Source organism: Stegodyphus dumicola, chromosome 3, assembly GCF_044657685.1.
Source record: "Stegodyphus dumicola isolate Sdum_Otavi_A_Nest chromosome 3, ASM4465768v1".
Lineage (NCBI taxonomy): Eukaryota > Metazoa > Arthropoda > Arachnida > Araneae > Eresidae > Stegodyphus > Stegodyphus dumicola.
The window spans coordinates 121105392-121126918 of record NC_140770.1 but is presented as its reverse complement, the minus strand read 5'-3'; the positions used below and the strand labels follow the sequence as shown (position 1 = coordinate 121126918).

Here is a 21527-nt window from a genome sequence, read left to right as displayed (position 1 = left end):
TAAGTTCCAAAGTCCTAGATGCGTGGTGGTTTCACAGTACGACCACCACCCACAGAACAATGGGCAAGAGTAGGTTTTTTTAAATTCATATATTATTTGTCTCTAGGATCATAATATTCAATTTCTAGAATTTTTAGTTAAAAAAAATTATAAAAATGATATTGCACGCAACAAAGGGTTAATGATCAAGAGATACAAATTATGGTTACAGCATAAAAAAAACTTAAATTGCTTGTTCCAATTTTCCATGTTGTGTTGCCATTGTTTATCCATTTTTAAATAAAATATCACACTGTACTTTTTATTGTACACTTTTGAAACCAGAATCCCATAATTTTGTAAAGATGTCAATTCATGCTGTTGTATTTAAAGCAGATCCCAAATTTTAATAATGTTTCAAAATATGAGGAAAAAATAGATAAATAGCCATAGATTTGTATCCTTTCCCATAAAAACCAAACTGATTTATTGAGAATAAGAAATCGTTACATAAAACCAAGGTCAAGAGCTTATGATTGTATTGTGGCATCATGTTATGCATTATTGGCTTAAATCACTCTGTTTGTTCTGAGTCGTAGTGCATAATATGATGTTACAAGTCTCATTTGCTTAATTTTTTATGAGGGTGGGAAGAAGGACAACAGTTTCTATAAATTAAAATTATTTTGTGTTTTTGAGCTTTCTGGTTAATTGAATGCCAATTAGTCAGGCTTTTACTGTTTTGAATTATACAGAATTTTCCTGCAGTAAAAGTATAAAGTTACGTTAAAGGAAAATGTATCAAAATGACTAAATTTGGAGATTTGTTCCTTTTGCAAGTGTAAAACAAATTTAATTTAATAAATTAAACATAAAGAAATATACTAAGAAATTGTTTACGTTGTATTTTAAGGCTAGTAATCTATTTAATAATTATTTTTTATTTTAGAATGAAAGTGATTCAAATGTGAATGAAGCCAATCCTCATATTGCAAATATTGGGCGAATGGTTGAAGTAGGTATACATTTGAAATTTTAGTAAAAATCTGTAAAGTTTTTAACTTTTGAGAGAATTAATAGAATGACATAATACATGCATACATAAAACGACAAAGAAAGAAAATCTGTTTTAAGCATTATGATAAATTAATGTTTTTGTAAGCAAAATCATTTATGGGATTGATGGCAGATGAAGGCATGTTAAAAAATGGTCATAGCACTAATGTTCTATAAAAATTATTGGTAATGACTATGGATCATAATAAGATATTAACTACACTGGGATCTTACTTGTTATGAATCTTTTGTTATGGGTCTTATGCGATATTGACCGCATGTAGGAGCTGAATTTGTAGAGTTTGGTGACAATATTTTTTCTCACATCTAACAAACCCCTGCTTTTTCTGAGCCGGCAGACAGAAAAATGGCATCATCGCAAGAGAAGGCACAGATTGTTCTCTGGTATGCAGAACACAAATCCGTAGTTGTGCAAAGAATGTTTCAAACAGTTTATAAATTAACCCCAGGCTAAGAGCATAAAAAAAGTGGTACAAAATGTTTCTCGAAATGGGAAGTGTACCAAAAAGATACAAAGGTGATCACCGTTCACATTCTGATTCACACGTGGAAGATGTTCGACAAGCTTTCGTTCGGAGCATTCGACAGTCAATCAGGCAGGCAGCTTCCGAATTACTATGCCACGATCAACTATTCATGATGTACTGCATTGAAAACTGAGGATGCATGCATATAAAATGTAGATTATGCAGAAACTGCAACCAAATGATGGGCAGCAGTCTGCAGCATTTGCTATTGAGATGTTATCTCGCATCGAAAATGAACATGAAAGTTAAACGATATCTTTTTCTCAGATGAAGCTACGTTTCATGTTAGCAACAACATTAATAAGCACAACTGCAGAATTTGGGGCTTGGAAAATCACCATTCCCTACACGAATTGGAATGAAGCAGTGCAAAAATCAATGTCTGGTGTTCTCTATCACATTATACAGTCATAGGACCAATATTTTTTTTTTTAACTAAGATGTCTGTGAGGACTTTTTTTTTAACTGACGGCAAACACTTATCTAGACATGTTACAAATTTATGCATTACCTCAAATGCAGCATTTACAACCCACTGTTATCTTCCAACAAGATGGAGCTCCTCCTCACTGGGGCAAGCATGTTTGCATATTTTTAGATACAACTTTCCCTAAACGATGGATAAGATAGGATGCGGTGGCCGAATTGCGTGGCCACCAAGATCTCCCGATACGACTCCTCTTCATTTCTTCTTTTGGGGCTACGTGAAAGAAAAAGTCTACCCGAGAAACATCCATGATATTGAAGACCTTCATGTCTCCATAACCTTGGCTATTGCTATTGTGACTCTGGAAATGCTACACTGGACATGGCTGGAACTGGACTATCGGCTGGACATTCTCAGGGCTACTAAGGGAGCTCACGTGGAATTGCACTGATTGTTTAATAAAAACTTTGCAATTATTAGTATCTAATTTTGCAATATTCTTACGACTTTAAACTCTCTGTTAAACAGAGCGACCTCTCCAAATTAGGTACATTTGATTTGAACACCCTGTACTTTTATTTTAATCAAATATTTTTGTTTGAAGAAAGATCAAAGCTTTATTTCATTGCACATATATATTTATTGACAAATTATTTCATTTTTACAAAGAGATTTAGAAGTAGTTCAAATGCTATAAAACATGCTTAACATGTCCAAGTGATACTCGATTTTCTGCTGGGCTTTGGCAAGTATCTGTGGAGTTATGTAATGAATAGCAGCTGTGATATGCTATTTTAGTCCATGCAAATTACAATAAGATTCTGACAGACAATAGTCTTTATTATAACCCCAATAAAAAATATCCAATGGAATTAAATTTGGAGAACAAAGCAGTCATGGAATGAGACCACCTTCCCTAATCCATCTGTTGGGAAAATGCTGATTTAGGCAATTTCATATAAACATTGGCCAATGTGGAAGCATGTCATCTTGTTAGGAAATGATGCTGTCATATTTTTTTATCTGGGACATATGAAAAATTTCTATCACATTCGAGTAAACTTTGTCATTTAAGCTATTTTTACAGAAAAAGAAAGGGGCTAGTCACTTCATTTTTGATAGGGCATACTAAACATTTTGCAAAATCACGTTCCATTTCAGTTGATGCGTGTGGTGATTTGCTACTCCTATCTGATAGTAATATACACAGAATGTGTATTCGTCAATGGTAGTTGTACACATGTAATACTTGAAACGTGGATTCATCACCTGCGTTATCCACTCTTTAATTGGATTCATTCATGGAGAATTAGGACCACATTCTGTAGGGTACTATTTTTTAGCTTTTATTTTAGACTTTTAGAGTCATTAGGATCTGGAAGCAAGAAACATGGAGAATGTGCAATGCCTTCACTGCAAATTGAACACCTGACCTCCTAATGCTAATTCAATGTGCTATCCATTTACACATGAAGGTATGCACTAAGGAGGGAGAAAATAACTTTTATAATCTCTCTTTTTTAAGGCAGTGGGGGAGGAGAGGACCCAATTGCTAAATCTTAATGGTAATAAACTTTCGAGCACCACTTGCAGAATCATTTAGAATTTTTTTTTTTTTTTTTTTTTTTTTTTTTTTTGTGTGTGTGTGTGTGTGTGTGTGTATGTGTATGTGTCAGGAAATTAAAGAAATCTGCACTGCTCTCTCTCATATTCAACATTGGACCTCCCAATTTTGTGTTGGACAGGCTTCCAGCTGCAGCATGAAGGGACATGGAAAGGACAGAAAAAATACCTTATATAATCCTCCTTTTAAAAGCTGACTGGGAATAAAGGAACCAATTGCCAAATCCCAGTGGTGACATATTATTGTCCTCTCATCTTTTTTAGTTCGGGTGCCACTTTTAGAATAATTAGGTTTTTTGATGGAGAAGACATAAAGGTGCAATGCACCACCAAGATTTGGACACAGAACTTGCCAATGGTAGCAGCATGTTAGTAGTACTTGAAATAGAAAAACAGCCAGTGCTTATACTTTTTTTATATGATTTTGAAATGTGTCGTATAATTTTCAAGTGCTCTGCAAATAGGCATCTATGCAACTTTTTACCTCATCGTAATGAGATAGAGACAGATTATTATTACTGCATTTTTGTTTCATACATTTTATTCTCATTATAATTTGACAAGTAGATTATAGTATAATGTATGAAAAATGCTAGGAAGATTACAAAGCAAATTGAAATTAGATATGAATATTTTAAACCTTTGATTTACTGCTTGGTTATGGAAATTTTTACATAAATACTATATAATATATAAGACACTGATATATGTGGACATCTCATTATATTTAGAACCAACTGTAGAAATACATTTCAAGTCTTGATTAATTGGCTCTATATAAAAACAAATGTTAAATGATTTTGCTGTGAAATGGGAAAATATATATAAACATTTACAATTTTGATACTATTGCGATAAAAGTGTGATTGAAGCAGCGTCTGAACTGCATGAAAGTGTAAAGGCCCGTCTACAGGTAGTAATTTCTTCTTCCAACTTATCTGGCCAACAATATCCGAGATAGCTCGCGGAATGATTTTCTCATTAGTACAGGGATTCACCCAACCAATCACTGTGAAAGGAAGTGTTCCCTCTCTTTACAGCGTCATTCTGTTTACAATTTGTAAGCAAAGCTTATGGTGTTGTCAAATAGTCGAAATAATGGATGAGTATTTTACTTTAAATTGCTAGTATAGCAACAACTACAATTTTTAACTTAGCTACTGCTTCAGAAGAGGGGGAAAAAAAGTGCTTTTGGACCAAAAATTGGGTCAAATGACGAGATATTCATGGTGCACATAATACCCTGCTCCAGGAGTTGTGCACTGAAGACATGGTAAAATTTTTGAAAGTATTTATAGATGATGCTGTGTAATTTTGGTTTTTTGCTAAATTTAGTTTGCAGCAAAAATTTAAAAAATTTTGCTTTTCCTTTGTATACTGAGTGCACAGATTACTAATTCCCCCCTTTTCTAAATTTCATTTTCTGGCACTCCTATTTGTGCACTTAAATTTGTTTATGCAAAACTCAATTAACACAAAACTGAGTTTGTGACTTGTGCTTTCTTTTGAGCTGGTACGCAACTATACTAAAGAGTTTTCACCAGTGGATCTAAAATACATGCCAAAGGCCATTCGAAAAATAAAAGAAAGCTGTTAAATTCAATAAACGCCACAACTGTAGCAAAAAAATAAAAAGTGACTTATAGTATAAGTCACTTTTTATTTTTTCATGCAGTTCGAATTTAGTGAATGGAGAAACGAAATTAAAAAGTCCTTACAGGCGCAGAAAGTCCAAAACTACGGTGGGGGATATAACTCACGATCTTGATGTCGGAGAAAAACCTGCTATGCGCTTTACCACTGGGCTATGATCACTTGCAGATGAGTTGTTGGAAAAGCTATGTACTTTGTCTTATGATTAATTCCCATTTTCGTCAAAGTCAGCGAGTCTCTGCGCAGCTTTAAATCCGGCCCGTAATTTCTCGACTGGAGATTTTCTTTTCTGAATTTTTTGAATAAGTTCGACAATATTTTCAAGTAGTTTCTGAATATTTTCATCTAGTATCCAAGACATGGTGTCATTAATAGTTTGGGGAACTTTTCTTGAAGGGGAGTTAAAATAATTTTCACCCCGAATAGAAAATATTTGAATATATAAAGTAATGGGGAAGACAAAGATTACCAAAATAAGAGAATCCCTTAATTTTTTATTTTTACTACTGATTGCGTAGATACTTGATGCCTAGAGCATTTTGAAGAATAATTAGTCGAGCTTTATTAAGTTCCATTATTTATTTAAATTCACTTGTGGCCACAATCACTCGGCACTGTACTCATGCCTATTAAAGAACATTTACAATTTTGATACTATGGTGATAAAAAGCATGATTGAAGCAGCGTCTGAACAGCATAAAAGCATGAACCATAAGAGAAAGAGTGTCGCAGTAGTAATGCAGAGGAAGAGGGGAGGGAGTCAGACAGTTTCAGTTTTAAGTTTTGGTTTACAGTTATTTTGATTACGCAAGAGATATCTGCAGTAAGCGTTACGTAAAATCGCATGATTGATTTGAATGACACAATTTAGATGCTATTTCTAAGATAGAAAGAGGAAGTCCCCAAATTAAATAAGAAATAAAAGAGGCTACATCCAACTAAAATTAGAAGAATGATTTCATATTTTTTATCTTACATATATATATATAACACTGCAAATATATGTATATATACTTGTATATATAATTACAAAACAATTTTTTTTAAAATACTATATAAACATGCCTAGTATTTTTGTGCATTAAGCTGCTGAAAAATTATCAATAAAGACATAAAGTAAGAAATTTAGAACTAATTTCTCAAGGACCAAAAATTGAAATTAATAATTAACAAATTTCAAATAATCCTATAAATGCAATAGAAAATTTAAAAATGTTAAAACCAAAAATTTTCAAACAAGCAATATCCCAAATCAAAAACATTAATGAAATTTAAAGCAAAATAAACATAATAGAAGAGGAATTCAATCAAATTCAGTGCCACTTTGTCAAGAGGAACATTGAAATCAAAACGAGGTGGCATTGAAGTTGATTCAGCAATTTCTGTCAAGAAGAATACGTCTGCAGTTATAGAGAGTGTAGCGTTTATAAGAAACGCTTTGAGAAGAAAAAAATAATAACCAAGCATGAAGTTCCCGAGATGAATAAAAAAACTTCCCCGAGATAGAAAGGAAAGTGGAACAAGTGAAAGAAAATTTAAGATCTTCTTACAGTGAAAAAGTTAGAGAAACTCCAACCTCCACCCCAAGGTATCACAGAAGCTTTTACATGGCTTAGTGATGTGAAAATAAGGAACTTTCTAAGTTGCATGATCTCCCACATAGATAAAATGAGGAAAGCAAAGACTACTGAGAAATTCTCGCAAGTCAAATTTCAAGCAACCATGATGATGATGATGAAATTCGTCGAAAATGAAGATTAGTTTCTTAAAGAACTCAAAGTGGTGATTTCTAACTATAAAGATTGAGGACTTTTCAGTATTCATACTGATTTTCTGTTTTTACAGGACTTCAATCTCTTCTACCCCAGTATTTACTGCATGCCCTGACTTAACCCTGATTTTCTGATTTTACAGGATTTTCATCTTTTCTACGCCAGTATTGACTGCATGCCCTGCATGGACTTTACATTTTCGCCTTCGGGGGAGCGATGCAAATGTGCCCTAATTTTTTGCTACTGTGATTGGCCTGAATGGCAAAACTCCTAGTAGTTGTACACCAGAAGTGAAAGGAAGTAACAGGAACATATTGAACTGAAATCATTGTTAGATTATGAGGAACATACTGAACTGAATCTTTGGAATTTTTTTCAGGTGACATCTTTAGCTAGCCTGCTATTAAATAATCTTATTTCCTTGAGTCAGCCAAATCACATAAAAAATATCATATCCTTAAAATTGAAGTATCAATTCTATGGTTTCCATGGAAACGTTGCCATATTTAAAATAAAATGTTATGCTTGTGTTTTTTTCTATTTTGATTTTGTGACCAATGTGCCATTTTCACTTTTGCTAAATTTTAATATGAAGTGCAGCAGTTTAAATATTTTATCTCAAATTTTAAATACTAATTTTGTAAGGGATAATTAGAAGAGAAATATTTTTTTTTTTTTTTTTTTGCAAATAAATTGTTTTGAAATTAATAAAAAATGACTAAATAAAATTAAAGGTCTTGAAAAATTTTATTTACTTATTTGTATTCAATATTAATTTAATATATTACTTTCACTAGGATATGGAGAACAAAATTAGAAATACTTTGAATGAAATATATTTTGGGAAGACCAAAGACATAGTGAATGGACTTAGATCTGTGCAATCTCTTTCTGAGCAAAGACAGCAAGCGGATTTAAGGAACGATCTTGCCAAAGCACTACAGAGAAGGCAAGCAAAAGGAAGTGATAACTGAGCATGTTATTCAAATTAGCAAAATAAAACTCTTGTATACTTCTGAATGACAGAAGCAGTGTACTGAATTTTAAATACTACAAAGATTAAAATGATCCAGCATCATTTTTTGGCATAAATTGCATTGAAAAACTGTGTCAGTTTTTTTTTAATATATATATATATACTTTTGAGCTCTATCTACAACATTGTTTCCAAAATTGGTTTATTTGTAATCATTAATCTTTTTCAGAAATGCATTGCATGTATAAGGGAATTTCATAGTGTAAATTTGTAAAATAATCATGTTAAATAATTATCAATATATGTTTTCTGGTATGAATTTTTGCTTGTTTTTTATCCTTTTTTACATATTTATTTCATGTTTTCACAAATGCTGGCATATATATGAAACATTTTAATATAAAATTGATTTTTTATTAAATTCTGTTTAATAATTTTAAACATACTCAGCTTTTTTTTTTTTATTATTTGTATGTAAGCCAAACTGCTATTTTTTAATCATGGAATCAAGAACTATCCAAAGCTGCAGTTGTGAATTGCCGTTAAGATGCAATTCTCATCTCAATACATTAAACTTTAAACTTGGTGGCCAGATGAGTAATTTGTATTTTTTTTTTGTTAAACATGGACCAATACAGTGAAGTTGCATTATTGCAGATAATTTACTTGGAGTTATAATTCTAATTAGTTATAACATAAAGTTATAATCCTTTCTCATATATTAGATATATCAGCAATTACAATGAAAATAAAGCTGCATTATTTTGTAAACACTGACGCTTCTTATTTTTAATAGTAGTGTGTACATGTATTATAACTGGTAATACTGGTTATTTATTCTGAATGATCAAATAAATCATTAAATGAGTGATAGGAAATATAGTACAAGACACCTCAAAACTCCAAGTATTATGTAATTAATCAACTACTGTTGATCCAAGTTGTCAGAATCCCACTCACTTATGAAGGTTCTATTTATATAACTGATTTAAAAAACAAGAACTAAATTCATTTACCTTTTCTGATGCATAGTTGAATCTGACGTGATGTTTCAGCTGGCAATCTTTTTTACAGAAAAAAAAACACCATTTTATTTCTTGACATCACAATTTTATATATATAAAGAAAACATTAAAAAGGAAAAAAATATATATACTTCAGTACATTTTCTTAACATGTTTACTCCAGAAATTTTCTTTCACACTGTAGTGCTTAAGTGTATGAGCCTTTTAATCATTCAATTTCGGTAGCTATGGTAACTGTACAGCTTCTCTCTCGTGCCCTCTAGTGAGGGAAAAACTCTTTGGATGAACATTTAACATACTCCACCTTTAATTTATGGTGGAAGCTGGAAAATTAAACATTAAAATTAAATTTACATCATTACTCAAAAATAATAGAATAAAATAAAACTAATATCTATGAAAATTTCAAGCGAAAAAAAGTTAAAGTTCTAAAATTGAGTTGTGAAAAGTGTTCATACAGTTCATCGGCTGGATTACTGGGTCATCATTCTTAGATATCTCCAAATGGCAAAGTTTACGAATCGGTCGTACAAAAGTTCCTGAAGAGGATTTTACCTCTGCCACAAGTGTACAACCATCTCTACTTGGAAACAATTTTGTGACTTTGCCTATTGGCAGTTAAGTCTCTTTCGGTTGTCTAGTTCAATTAGTTCTACATCACCCGTCTCTATCACTTGAGCCTTTTCTCTTGATTTTTGAGCGAGATTTGCCAAATATTCTTTTCAAATCTATTTCTCAGTTGATCTTTTATATTTTGGCATTTCCGGTATCTTTTTCGAAGTTTCTGGAAATTAATTTTCTCTAGATCAGGTATTCCAATTTCTGGGATGTCTTGAATAAAAGATGATGGAGTCAAAGGAATAAATTTATCAGATTTCTTCTGAAATATATGTAAGAGGTCGATTATTCATTACAGCTTCAACTTCACATGATATCATTGAAAGTTCTTCAAAATTGAGTGATGATCTACCAAGTGTTCTTAGAAGAAGATTTTTTACACTGTGAATGAGCTGTTCCCACCATTCACCCCACCACACAGCTGTTGGAGGAATGAATTTCCATTTAATGGGAGCTAGGTCTTCAGAATTTTCTAGACTCCAATTTAAAGATTTTAAAAGGTTGTTGGTGTACCCCTGAAGTTAGTTCCGTTGTCGCTGTAGATTGTTGAAATTCTTCCCCTTCACGCTATAAATCTCCTGAGGGCATAGTGAAACCTTCTGTTGACAAATTAGTCACTAATTCCAAGTGTATGGCGTGATACACAGTGCATGTGAAAATGACAATCCATACCTCGGTTTTGTTCTTTAGAAAGAGAGGACCACATAAATCAATGCCCACGACTTCAAAAACTTTAGAGTCTCTGACTCAGTCAAATGGAAGATGAATAAGCGGAGTGACAAACGGTTTTGAAGTAAATATTTTGCATCTTATGATAATTCACTTCGGATGTTATGCTTTGCAGGAATAATCCAAAAATTTTCTCGCAGGATGGAACCAACAGTCTGGAGACCAGCATGGCAGTCTCGTATTAAACAGTTTACTATGTGATGTTTTGATGGCAACAAAATTGGATATTTGAACAAAAATTCGTCACCGCGTTCTAACAACTTGGTTTTCACTTGTATTATGTTATTTTGATCTCTTGCAACAATGAGACCTTTGACAGTACCTGAGAAATCACCAAAATTTTCTAACTGAATTCTTGACCAAAGGAACTTCTCTGCCTCTTTCTTTTCTTCGATCGAGAGCTCAGATGGGAAAAAATAATTTCTATTTCTACATTTGGATGTGAATCTTTTCATCCAACATATAATATTTACAAATCTGCGAAATTTCAAAATTCTCTCATAATTCATGAATTGATCTACTTTGCACAGGTAAATAATGATATAGTAGTTTTCTTTCTTTCTGACACTAGTAAATCTTCATTAGGAACCTGTTCCAATTTGGGCCAATTATTTTCTTTCTCTTTTAACCATTTTGGTCCCTCCCACCATCTCGTCTTGACAAGATGTCTTGAACTACAACCACGAGATGGCAGGTCCGCTGGATTTAGATTACTGGGACAAGATACCATTGGTATGATTCTGTGAGTTTGCATATTTCTCTGATTCTGTTACCCACAAAAGTACCCCATTGCTCATTTCTTCATATCCATGCTATAACTGTTGAACAGTCCAGTGATAAACTGGCACTGTAGGGACATCCAGAGCCTCACGAATATAGTTTGCTAATCTGGCTCCCAAAACACAAGCAAGAAGTTCTAGACGTGGGATTGTCAAAGCTTTTTTTGGTGCAAGTCGAAATTTTGCTCCTAGAAGCTGTACCGAAATCCTATTATTATCTTCACAGCACAGGAAAATTACTGTTTCATATGCATTCTGACTCGCGTCACAAAAAACATGTACAGTCAAAAGTCGTTAATCCGGACTTGTCGGGACTTCGGCGATTCCGGATTATAGATCATCAGTTTAAATCTGGCAAGATGGCATGCAGAAATTATAAAATTAAAAATATGAAACCGTAATTTATAAAATAAAGAACAATTATGATCTAAAGAGTACAAAATTTACAAAAAAAAAAAAAAAAAAAAAAGCTTAATATTTGTTTACTTTATTAAACATTTCTTTCAATGTAAGTTGTTTTGTTTTTATGTGATAATACATTCTCTTTAATTCTATAAACAGACATAATTTCTTGTACAGTTACAAAGTTCTGCAGTTCAAGTCCTATAATTGCTGTGTCTACCGACTAATTTGTCAATCGAAATTTTTTCGTTTTCAATAACATCTGTAAGCGAATTATAATGACAAGGAATTTGATTTAAATCATATCAGAGATGGAGTACATCAAGATGAAATACTACATTTAGTAAGGAAGTATAAGCCAAATAAAATAAAAACATCTGCCCTGAAGATAAGGATAGTGCTGACAGATCAACTTTCAATTGATAGCGCGCCCGCCGCGGCGTTAAAGATAAACAAAGGATATGCCTTTATCCATTTTTTGCAGCAATTCCAATTTTTGTTTAATGAACTTCGAAATATACTTTCGCTTTGTAAATCCTTTACCTATTAGTAAATATATATCAGAAATTCTATTTGACATAATCGAAAGTTCAAGCTTACTTTTATAAAATTGCTCTAACAGTTTGCAAAAAATAATAAGCCGGATCCAGTTCGAAGATTAAGGAACAACGCAATCTGCAACATTAACTGAAATAGATAATTAGATAATTTTAGCTTAGCTTAAACCGTCCGTTATACATTAAACGCGCACAAACGTATTCGCAGCCGTAAAGGTCTTACGCCGCGATGCATGCGCAGAAAGTTTGTAGCTTTGAGGTCCGGATTATGGGTGTCCGAATTAACGACTTTGATTGTATAGACCATTTTTCTTTATTTCTGTAACCTATACGTCTGTTTACCTTTAAGTTAGATAATTGTTTCAATTCACTATACCATTTCTGAAAGTCTTTTTGGATCTTCTCTGGAAGCGGGAAATCCCATTCTGACTTAGCTGACCAGGCCTCCTCGATCATTAGCTTGGCTGGCAACAATGCTGGGATGAGAAAACCAATGGGATCGTAAATACCTTGTGTTATAGACAAGATCTTCCGTTTAGTAGGATTTTCTGTTTCAGCATCAAATTCATTGCGGATCATTAAATAATCCTCCTTTCTATCCCATTTAATCCCCAAAAAACCGAAACTGGAGTTGTAAGATCTTCTTTAAACAAACTTCTGTTCTCAGTTGACAACTTTTCTATATCTTCTACCGGACCGAATTGCCATAATCTCGAATCCATCTTAACTTTGAGATAAATTCTTCTGATTCGGATGCACTGTCTACGGAGGTTACACAGTTGTCAATATAGAAGGACTTCAAGAGTTTGTCAGTAACTGTTTTGAGTTATGGATACTTGTTCAAATGGTATCTTATAAATGCGCTGAGTAAACAAGGGCTGCAAGTAGCTCCAAATAACACTGTTATGTTGATAGACTTTAATTTTATTTGCCTTCTTCCACCATAAAAATCTCAGAAATCGGCAATATTCTTCCTTAACTGCAATTTGGAGGAAGGCTCTTCTGATGTCGGATACAACAGCAATAGCCTTTTCTTGTAATCTCAATAATATAGGGGGGATTTCTTCTATCAAGTTTGGCTCTTTGAAGAGACTTTGATGAGCCCCATGGATTCTAAAGACCTTAAATGTGTTTCTACCTTGGTAAATAAGTCACACAATGATAATCTGTCTTTACCTAGCTTTGAACATTTGCTGTAATTAATTTCAAAAATTCCGTGACATACACTTTGATAAGAATATCTTTGTCCCCATAATGGTCTTGAAAAGCTCTCAAAGCTTTTGAATCATTTTCTGGAGTTATCGGGTAACTTTCCAATAAATGCATAGCATGAGTTCCAGGTTCTATAGCTTGTAGCAAATATTGGAACTTATCACAATCATCTAAATCTTTATCTTTTTAAACTATGCCCAAAATGGCAAATAATTAATTAACTGAGAATCAAAAGGTTTTATATTCAATTTAGGTAATTTATACCGTTTGACTTTACAGTTACTACTGACATCAGAATTACTAAAAACTGCGTCATTTGGAACTTTGTTTACATTTAGTATTCACTAACTTTTCTTTCAATTGTGATGAATTTGTCAAAATATTCCTCGCAGCTTATAACTTCGGTTTCTAAATCATCTTCAGTGACACTGCCCTTAATCAATAAATCTAGTACCTCTGAATCATAAGATTTCAACTCGGCAGTTATCGTTTGTAACTTCTCAATTTTATCTTTTAATACAGCTTTATCTGCTTGAGCATTTTTACTAATTTCGTTCTTTAGAACCGTTCCAGTGAAAGCACTGTGTGCCGTTGCACGTTTATTCTTTATCATATCAGCATTCATTTTTACTTTAAACTCCACTCAAATATTTTATCTTAAATTTTAAAGTAATCCTTTTAACCTGCGGGAAGGCGCGTGGTGTGTATCATACCCCAACCCTACATAAAAGTGGAATATTCCTAACTTGTGAAACTGAAATTCTGTGTTGCTTTCAGTAGCTGAGTTTCTAGTTGTGGTTGACTTTCAGAACCGCTTTTTCTTTGCCTGTGTTTTTCAGAAAAAGATTTATCGGTATTTTGTTGGAACTGAGGTATGACACACCCCACGCGCCTGTTCGTGTAAGTGTTTTTCTGACTGAATATTTAGTTCAGAAATTTATTTCTAGAGTGTAACAGTAAATATTTCTACTCGCAAGTGATTTTAAAGTACTTGACATTAAATTCTGAAAAATTTCTAACTGCATTATGGTAAAAAGAATGAGTCCCTATGAACTGGAGATGTAACGCATGTGAGATTTATTAGAAATATTTGAAAGCAATGAAGATTGCATTTCGGAAACTGAAGATGAAACTAAGAATATTTTCTACAATGTTTTGGTTTCGAAAAAGATAAAACATTAATTCCTGATGTTCCTAAAAAAAGAAAAACTGTTCTTATGCTTTCAACATTATATAACGATCATACTATAGATTATACTATTGGAGAAAATAAAACGTCAGGAATTATATGTTTTAATAATATGACTAAAGGAGCAGTGGATATGGGGAATAAATGTTAGCCAATTATTCAATTGCCAGAATAACAAGAAGGTGGCCAATGGTAATTTTCTTTCCTGCACTGAATGTTGCTGTAATAAATGTTTGAATTATATTACATTCAACTGCTAATCCACCAACAAGAAACAGAAGTCTGTTTTTGAAGGACTTAGCATTACAATTAATGAAAAAAAGTATTGAACAAATATCAGAGATTAATACTTTTCCAAGAAATTGACGTACTGCATGCAAAACAAAAGCAGAAGTTTCGATGAAGAATTAAAACGAATACACGAAATTCGAAACAACTAAGTATGAAAGATGTGTTAAATTTTTTGCCCATGCGCCAAGGACAGAAGAACGTGAATGCAATGTTTAAAATGTGAAAACATTCTGTGCCAAGAACACATGAATGTATTTCGTTCAAAGTGTGAAGAAATAAAAAAAGCATGGTGTATTAGAGATGCAATGAAACTTAGAACATGATGTTTATTATTTTCATTTATTTTAATTTTAACTCTAAGATTATTTCGCAAATTAATTTTTTGAAACAAAATTATTATTCACGTATTTATAATACAAAAAAAAAAAAAAAAAAAAAAAAAAAAAAAGTTTTAAAACTAAATAATACTATTTTTATTGTATTTTAAATATTGGGGTATGTGATACCCCACGCGCCTACTCTAGTAACTTTTCTTGGTGCGACTTCCGCTGGGTTAACTTAATCTTATTTCCTCAATCCTTAATTGGATTCATATACATTAATTTCTTTTAAGTTAAAATTACTTTTAATCGAAAACATAAAACTTATAACATATATTTTAAACTGAAAATACTAAATATCTATTTCTATTCCGCTTAGGTTTAATCCTAGTATCCGGTGCACACGGGATTTGGCTACTTTTGGCGACTTTATGATGAGCAGTAAAAACGTGACACATACGATGAGTAGGTATCGGGTCATTCAAAGAAAATATATAGTTCAACATAGTATATACTATGTATATAGTATATATACTATGTATTCTATACACACATAGTATATAGTGTATAGTATATATATAGACGTTTTTTGGATTATTTTTGGTGTTGGCGATAATTTTCAAAGTCGCTCCAAGGCTGCACCGTATACTAGGATTTTACCGAAAGTAAACATATTTCAAGTACTTCTGTTTTCGAAAGCATAAATAACTAGTTCTTCTTCAGGACAACACATCCTAATGGCGGACGGCCAACTTTATTATATTAAGTAATTAATCAATTACTGTTGATCCATGTTGTCAGAATCCACTGACGTATACAAGTTCTATTTACAGGGGTTGGACAAAAATATGGAAACACCTTTAAAAAAACATGTTTCTTTGCTTAATATGGTGTAGGAAACCCGTTGGCATCCAAGACAGCTTGCAGTCTTCTCGGAATGGATAAATACAGTTCCTGTATGTTTGCCAAGGGAATATTATACCATCCTTCCTGCAAAACGGTGGCAAGTTCAGATAACGATGTTGGCAGTGGATAACGAGAACGCACTTTCCGTTCCAATGTAGACCACAAAGGTTCGATAATATTCAGGTCTGGTGACTGTGGTGGCCAGGGGAGATGGGACAACTCATCCTCGTGCTCAGAAAACCAGTCCTGGACAATGTGAGCTGTGTGAACAGAGGCTTTGTCGTCTTGGAAGACACCATCACCATCGGGGAACAAAGTTTGTACCATGGGATGAACTTGATCGGCCAAAATGTTCACATAAGTCTTGGCAGTCATGTGCCCTGACACAGTTATCATGGGGCTAGCAGAGAACCACGATATGGCTGCCCAAACCATAACAGAACCCCCGCCATGTTTCACTCTTGGCAACAAGCAGTCTGTATTATAAGCTTGAGATGGCGTTCTCCAGATGTAAACTCGGCCAGAAGTGGGAAACAATGTGAAAGAAGACTCGTCAGACCATATTACTCGCTTCCACTGCTCTATAGTCCAGGCTTTATGACTTAAACACCACCTTTTCCTGTTACGGGCATTAGCATCACTGATGAGTGGCTTCTCAATTGCAGCACGGCCAGCAATTCCCTGTTTATGAAGCTCCCTTCTAATTGTTTTGGTACTCACAGGGTTCGGTAACACAACATTCATTTCAGCAGTAACTTTTGCAGCTGTGATCTTATTTTTCATCACAATTGCCCTTAATGATCGTCTGTCACGATCACTCAGGACACACTTTCGTCCGCGCTGTGATTTAGCAGATGATGTTTTTCCGCTTTTCAAATATGCGAAATAAATCTTCGATACAGTACCTCTTGAAACACTAAACACCTCGGCTACCTTGCTTACGGAAGCACGTACCATACGTGCTCCAACAATTTGCCCACGTTCGAAGTCTGTTAACTCTGACATAATGCAATGACAACCTCAAATAACAGTACTCCGACAACAACTGAACTGTTTAGCACATTTACGAAGTTGTATAGGTGGCGTCAGTAGTCAAAAATGCCAGCGCCACCTACATATTTCATTATAATCAATCTTTCTTTTCAAACATGCATTTCACAAGGTGTTTCCATATTTTTGTCCATCCACTGTATATAACTGATTTCAAAAACAAGAAATTCATTTACCTTTTCTGATGCATAGTTGAATCTGACGTGATGTTTCAGATGGCAATCTTTTTTACAGAAAAAAAACACCATTCTATTTCTTGACATCACAATTTTATTTACTTAAAGAAAACATTAAAAAGTAAAAAAAAAAAATATATATACTTCAATACATTTTCTTAAAATGTTTACTCCAGAAATTTTCTTTCACACTGCAGTGCTTAAGTTAAGCTTATGAGCCTTCTAATCATTCAATTTCGGTAGCTATGGTAACTGTACAGCCTCTCTCTCGTGCCCTCTAGTGAGGGAAAAACTCGTTAGATGAACATTTAACACCAAGTACAGACTTTCAGAAAAGATGAAGAGGATCACTAAAATCCACATTGGCTTAGCAAGGCAGGACTGTAGATAGATAAATGACACTGTACATCAGTGCCTTCTTTATCAACACTTAGGGCTTTGTAAATAAAGCTTGTGACTTATGCATCATTTTATGAAAGCCCAGTAAGTGATATTTGTGTAGTGGTTCTTTGTTTAGTGCTTCATATATGGGTTTGCTAATGGTAATAGATGAGCTCCTGTAAGAATGTATCCAAGAACCTGTCTAGTGTCATGGTACAACTAGATATGTACCATGGCAGTGTGTATACATTAGCATCAGAAGCTATGTGAACATGGTTCCTTCAGGGTTAAGATCTAGAAAACTGCACTGTCACAATTGAACCATCTCCTATTATGAAAGAGGATCTGTTGCATGCTGCAGACAGTAATCTAGCCACAAGCATACAGTGGTGGCCAAAATTGTGGACACTTTTGGAAATTTTTATGTTTTTGAACTTTGTATGCTTATAGAAAATGTTACGTTTCACAAAATGCAAACTTGTATATATCATTTTAAAGAGAATTTATTACTGAATTCAATACAAAACACAAAATTCAATTATTTGCAATACAAAATATATATATATGTACTTTAATATAAATAAAAAACACAGTGATGAAGTGGTTTTTAATGTCTAGCTTTCCTGGCCAATCACTGTACTTGTTCTGAGAACCAATCAAATGTTAGTAACTGCCAGTAGAAGCTGACATCACGTTTACACTTGAAACAATTCATTATTTTGCTTTGTTCTGTAGAGGGAAGACCTGTTTCTTATACATTGCAAATTCAAGTAGGAATTTTTTTTTTAATTTTTAATATTTAGTCAAAAAGCAATGACATCAAATAAAAAAGTGGATTGGACACCTAGAAAAAGATGTAGTATTATTGTGTTACAAGAAAGTGGTCTTTCCTATGCTGAAATTGCAAGACAGGTGGGTGGTTCAGTGATTACATCTGGAGTCCGAAAGTTTTGTTTATGATATCAGGAGACAAATTCAATAAAAAACAAAGAAGAAAAAGGTGCATCACATCTATTGATGACAGAAGAATAATGTCGCTAAGATAGAAAAATGTCATCAGCGGCCATCAGAAGTGATCTGAATGATGCTGGTGTTTCTGTCAGTTCAAGAACAATCAGGAGAAGATTAACAGATGTTGGACTGAGAGGTAGAATTCCACGAAAAAAGCCTTATCTTAATTTTCAGCAACAAAAAAAAAAAAAAAAAAAAAAGACTACAGTGGGCAAAGGAACACATTAATTGGACAGATGATCAGTGGTCACAAGTTATATGGAGTGATGAAACTAAGATATCGTTATTTGGTAGTGATGGGCGAAAATATGTAAGACGTAGAATAGGAGAAGAGCTACATCCTGACTGCATTCAAGCAACTGTGAAAAACCCAGTTAGTGTTACAATTTGGTCATGTATGTGAGCAGATGGTATTGGTCACCTTCATGTCATTGATGGGACACTGAATGCCAGAAAATACATTGACACTATTCTAAAACCAAAACTTCTACCTTCTATCAAAGATTTCTTTCCCAACAATGCTTCGTTTATTTTTCAGCAGGATTCTGCTCCTTGCCACACGGCCAAAATATCGAAAGAGTGGTTTCGTACAAAGAGCATTAAATTGTTGTCATCGCCAGGAAACAGTCCTGACCTCAATCCTATCGAAAATTTGTGGCACCGTTTGAAAACTCTCGTCCGAATGAGGCGCCCATCAAATAAAAGGGAACTAATTGAGGCTATAATTGTTTCCTGGCATCATGTAATAATGAAAGAAGAGCTTAAAACTCTTGTCAGCTCAATGAAACGTCAATGTGAAGCTGTAATCAAAAATAAAGGGTACCCTACTAAGTATTGATAACTCACTGCAATCATCAATATCTAATGTATATCGATAACTATTATCATTTAACTTTTTTTGTATTGCAAATAACTGAATTTTGTGTTTTGTATTGAATTCAGTAATAAATTCTCTTTAAAATGATATATACAAGTTTGCATTTTGTGAAACGTAACGTTTTCTATAAGCATACAAAGTTCAAAAACATAAAAATTTCCAAGTGTCCACAATTTTGGCCACCACTGTATATGTGTTTGCCACTGCAGTGAGAACATCTTGAGTCAATGCCCAGCACATTATGCATGTCGCAGCCTTATATCCACATCAACTGCTGTGTGTATGAGGTATGAGGTTGTGAATGATCAAAACTCTGAAATACCTAATTTGAAAATGGATTCTGCATCTACCAGTTCTTTTACATGTCACCTAATAAGCTCTTTACACTGCTTTCTGTATTGTATTTTTGTGTCTTTTATCTTGTGTAAGTGGTACGTCCATTATTGCTTTCTTATGTGAATATGATATTGTAGCCTTGGCTACTAATGTTTAAAATTAATTTATGACTAGGAACAGCATGAATTATAAACAAATAGCTAAGTTATTGCATTTTATTTTCCAGCTATCGAAATGCGACGCTACGAGCAACGTTTTGAAACCAAAACCTAGCAATCATGAATCAGAACTAGAACTAGTTGCCATTCAGCATAAAGAAATTTAAATATAAATATGAACTACTTATTGCCATTCAGCATAAAAGAAATATAAATATGAATATTAACAAAATATTAAAGTTAATTTTATAAAATAATTAAACACATGAACAAATGTATGAAATAAAAAAATTATTTCTCATGCAATAACTGGGCCACTACAATATCTATAGGGAATTCTCTATAGGAATTTTATACATAGGGTTTTGAAACATCCTGATTGTTGGAAACTAATTAAGCACAATGAAATACATTTAAACTAAACCTTGCTGGTTGGTCATTAAGTATGACATGTCTGCTTTGGAAGCAATACTTACGCTTATTATATCTCCAACAAGAAGTAGAATAAATCATCAAAATATTATATACTCTTTATTATAGCTTAGTATTGTGACTAGATAGCTTGTTGATGCCAAACAAGTCTACTGAAGCATTTTTCATATCTTGTTGCAGTTACCATGCAAGGAATAGTCGGTCTGCTTGAAACAGGTAAGTCTTGATGCAAGGTCAAGAAATAAAGTGGGTAAAAAAGAGCTTGTATGTCCAACTCCTGTATTTTCAACAGCATTTGATGAGCATCATGTGACTTATTTTGCAAGATGATCAACATGTCTTGATAGTAGTTAGCGATGCTGCCTGCTACATGGTTGTGCTTGGGTTCAAATCTTGGAGAAGGTATAGGTGTCTCTAAATGTATAGTGCCTATGCAGCATGGGGGAACTTACAGTGCTAGTGAGTCAAAAATCCTTTTGAATGGAACCACGAAAATAAAGGAAAAGGGGTGGAAGACCCTGGGGTTGTACAACATCAAAATGGGTCAGAGCTGCACAGTTAGTGTGACTTAGTCAATGACTTAGTGACTTAGTACAATCAATGTAAAATTCTGAGATCTCACCCACGTATAACTCTACTTGTACAAATCTGTGTCGTTTTACCCAGTTGGTTGCCATATTGCCTGTAACTAGTGATGGAATACAAAACTTTTTAAGAATCATTTATGCCTAAAGCAAAAAGTTGCCTAAATAGATATCAAAACTCACTTTTAAGAAACAATTCAGTGGACTAAATATGCTTTAGAAATTGGTGCAAACCATTTGAATGTCACTATTATCTATAACAGTTGAACAAGTGTCATGAAGCCGTATTAGCTGTGATCTGTCAACAGATCTACAAGTTCTTTTAGATGTGTTGGTTTTGGGCTATTTTTCAGCACTTCACTTTCTAGTACAAAACTACCATAGTTTTGGGCTATGTTTCAGCACTTCACTTTCTAGTGCAAAACTATCCTTGCACATTCTTCTGTGCAAAAGATGATAT

At 33.5% G+C, this 21527-nt stretch overlaps 1 protein-coding gene across 1 annotated transcript in view; it reads left to right on the top strand.

Annotated features, from left to right (window-relative positions):
- cpb (F-actin-capping protein subunit beta) overlaps positions 1-8353 on the top strand; it is a 39682-nt gene extending 31329 nt beyond the window's left edge. The window contains exons 6-7 of the mRNA XM_035350934.2: positions 929-994; positions 7856-8353. Coding sequence (XP_035206825.1) covers positions 929-994; positions 7856-8032 — 243 coding nt within the window. The 3' untranslated portion in view covers positions 8033-8353. The remainder of the gene's footprint in view (positions 1-928; positions 995-7855) is intronic.
- Positions 8354-21527: the final 13174 nt, after the last annotated feature.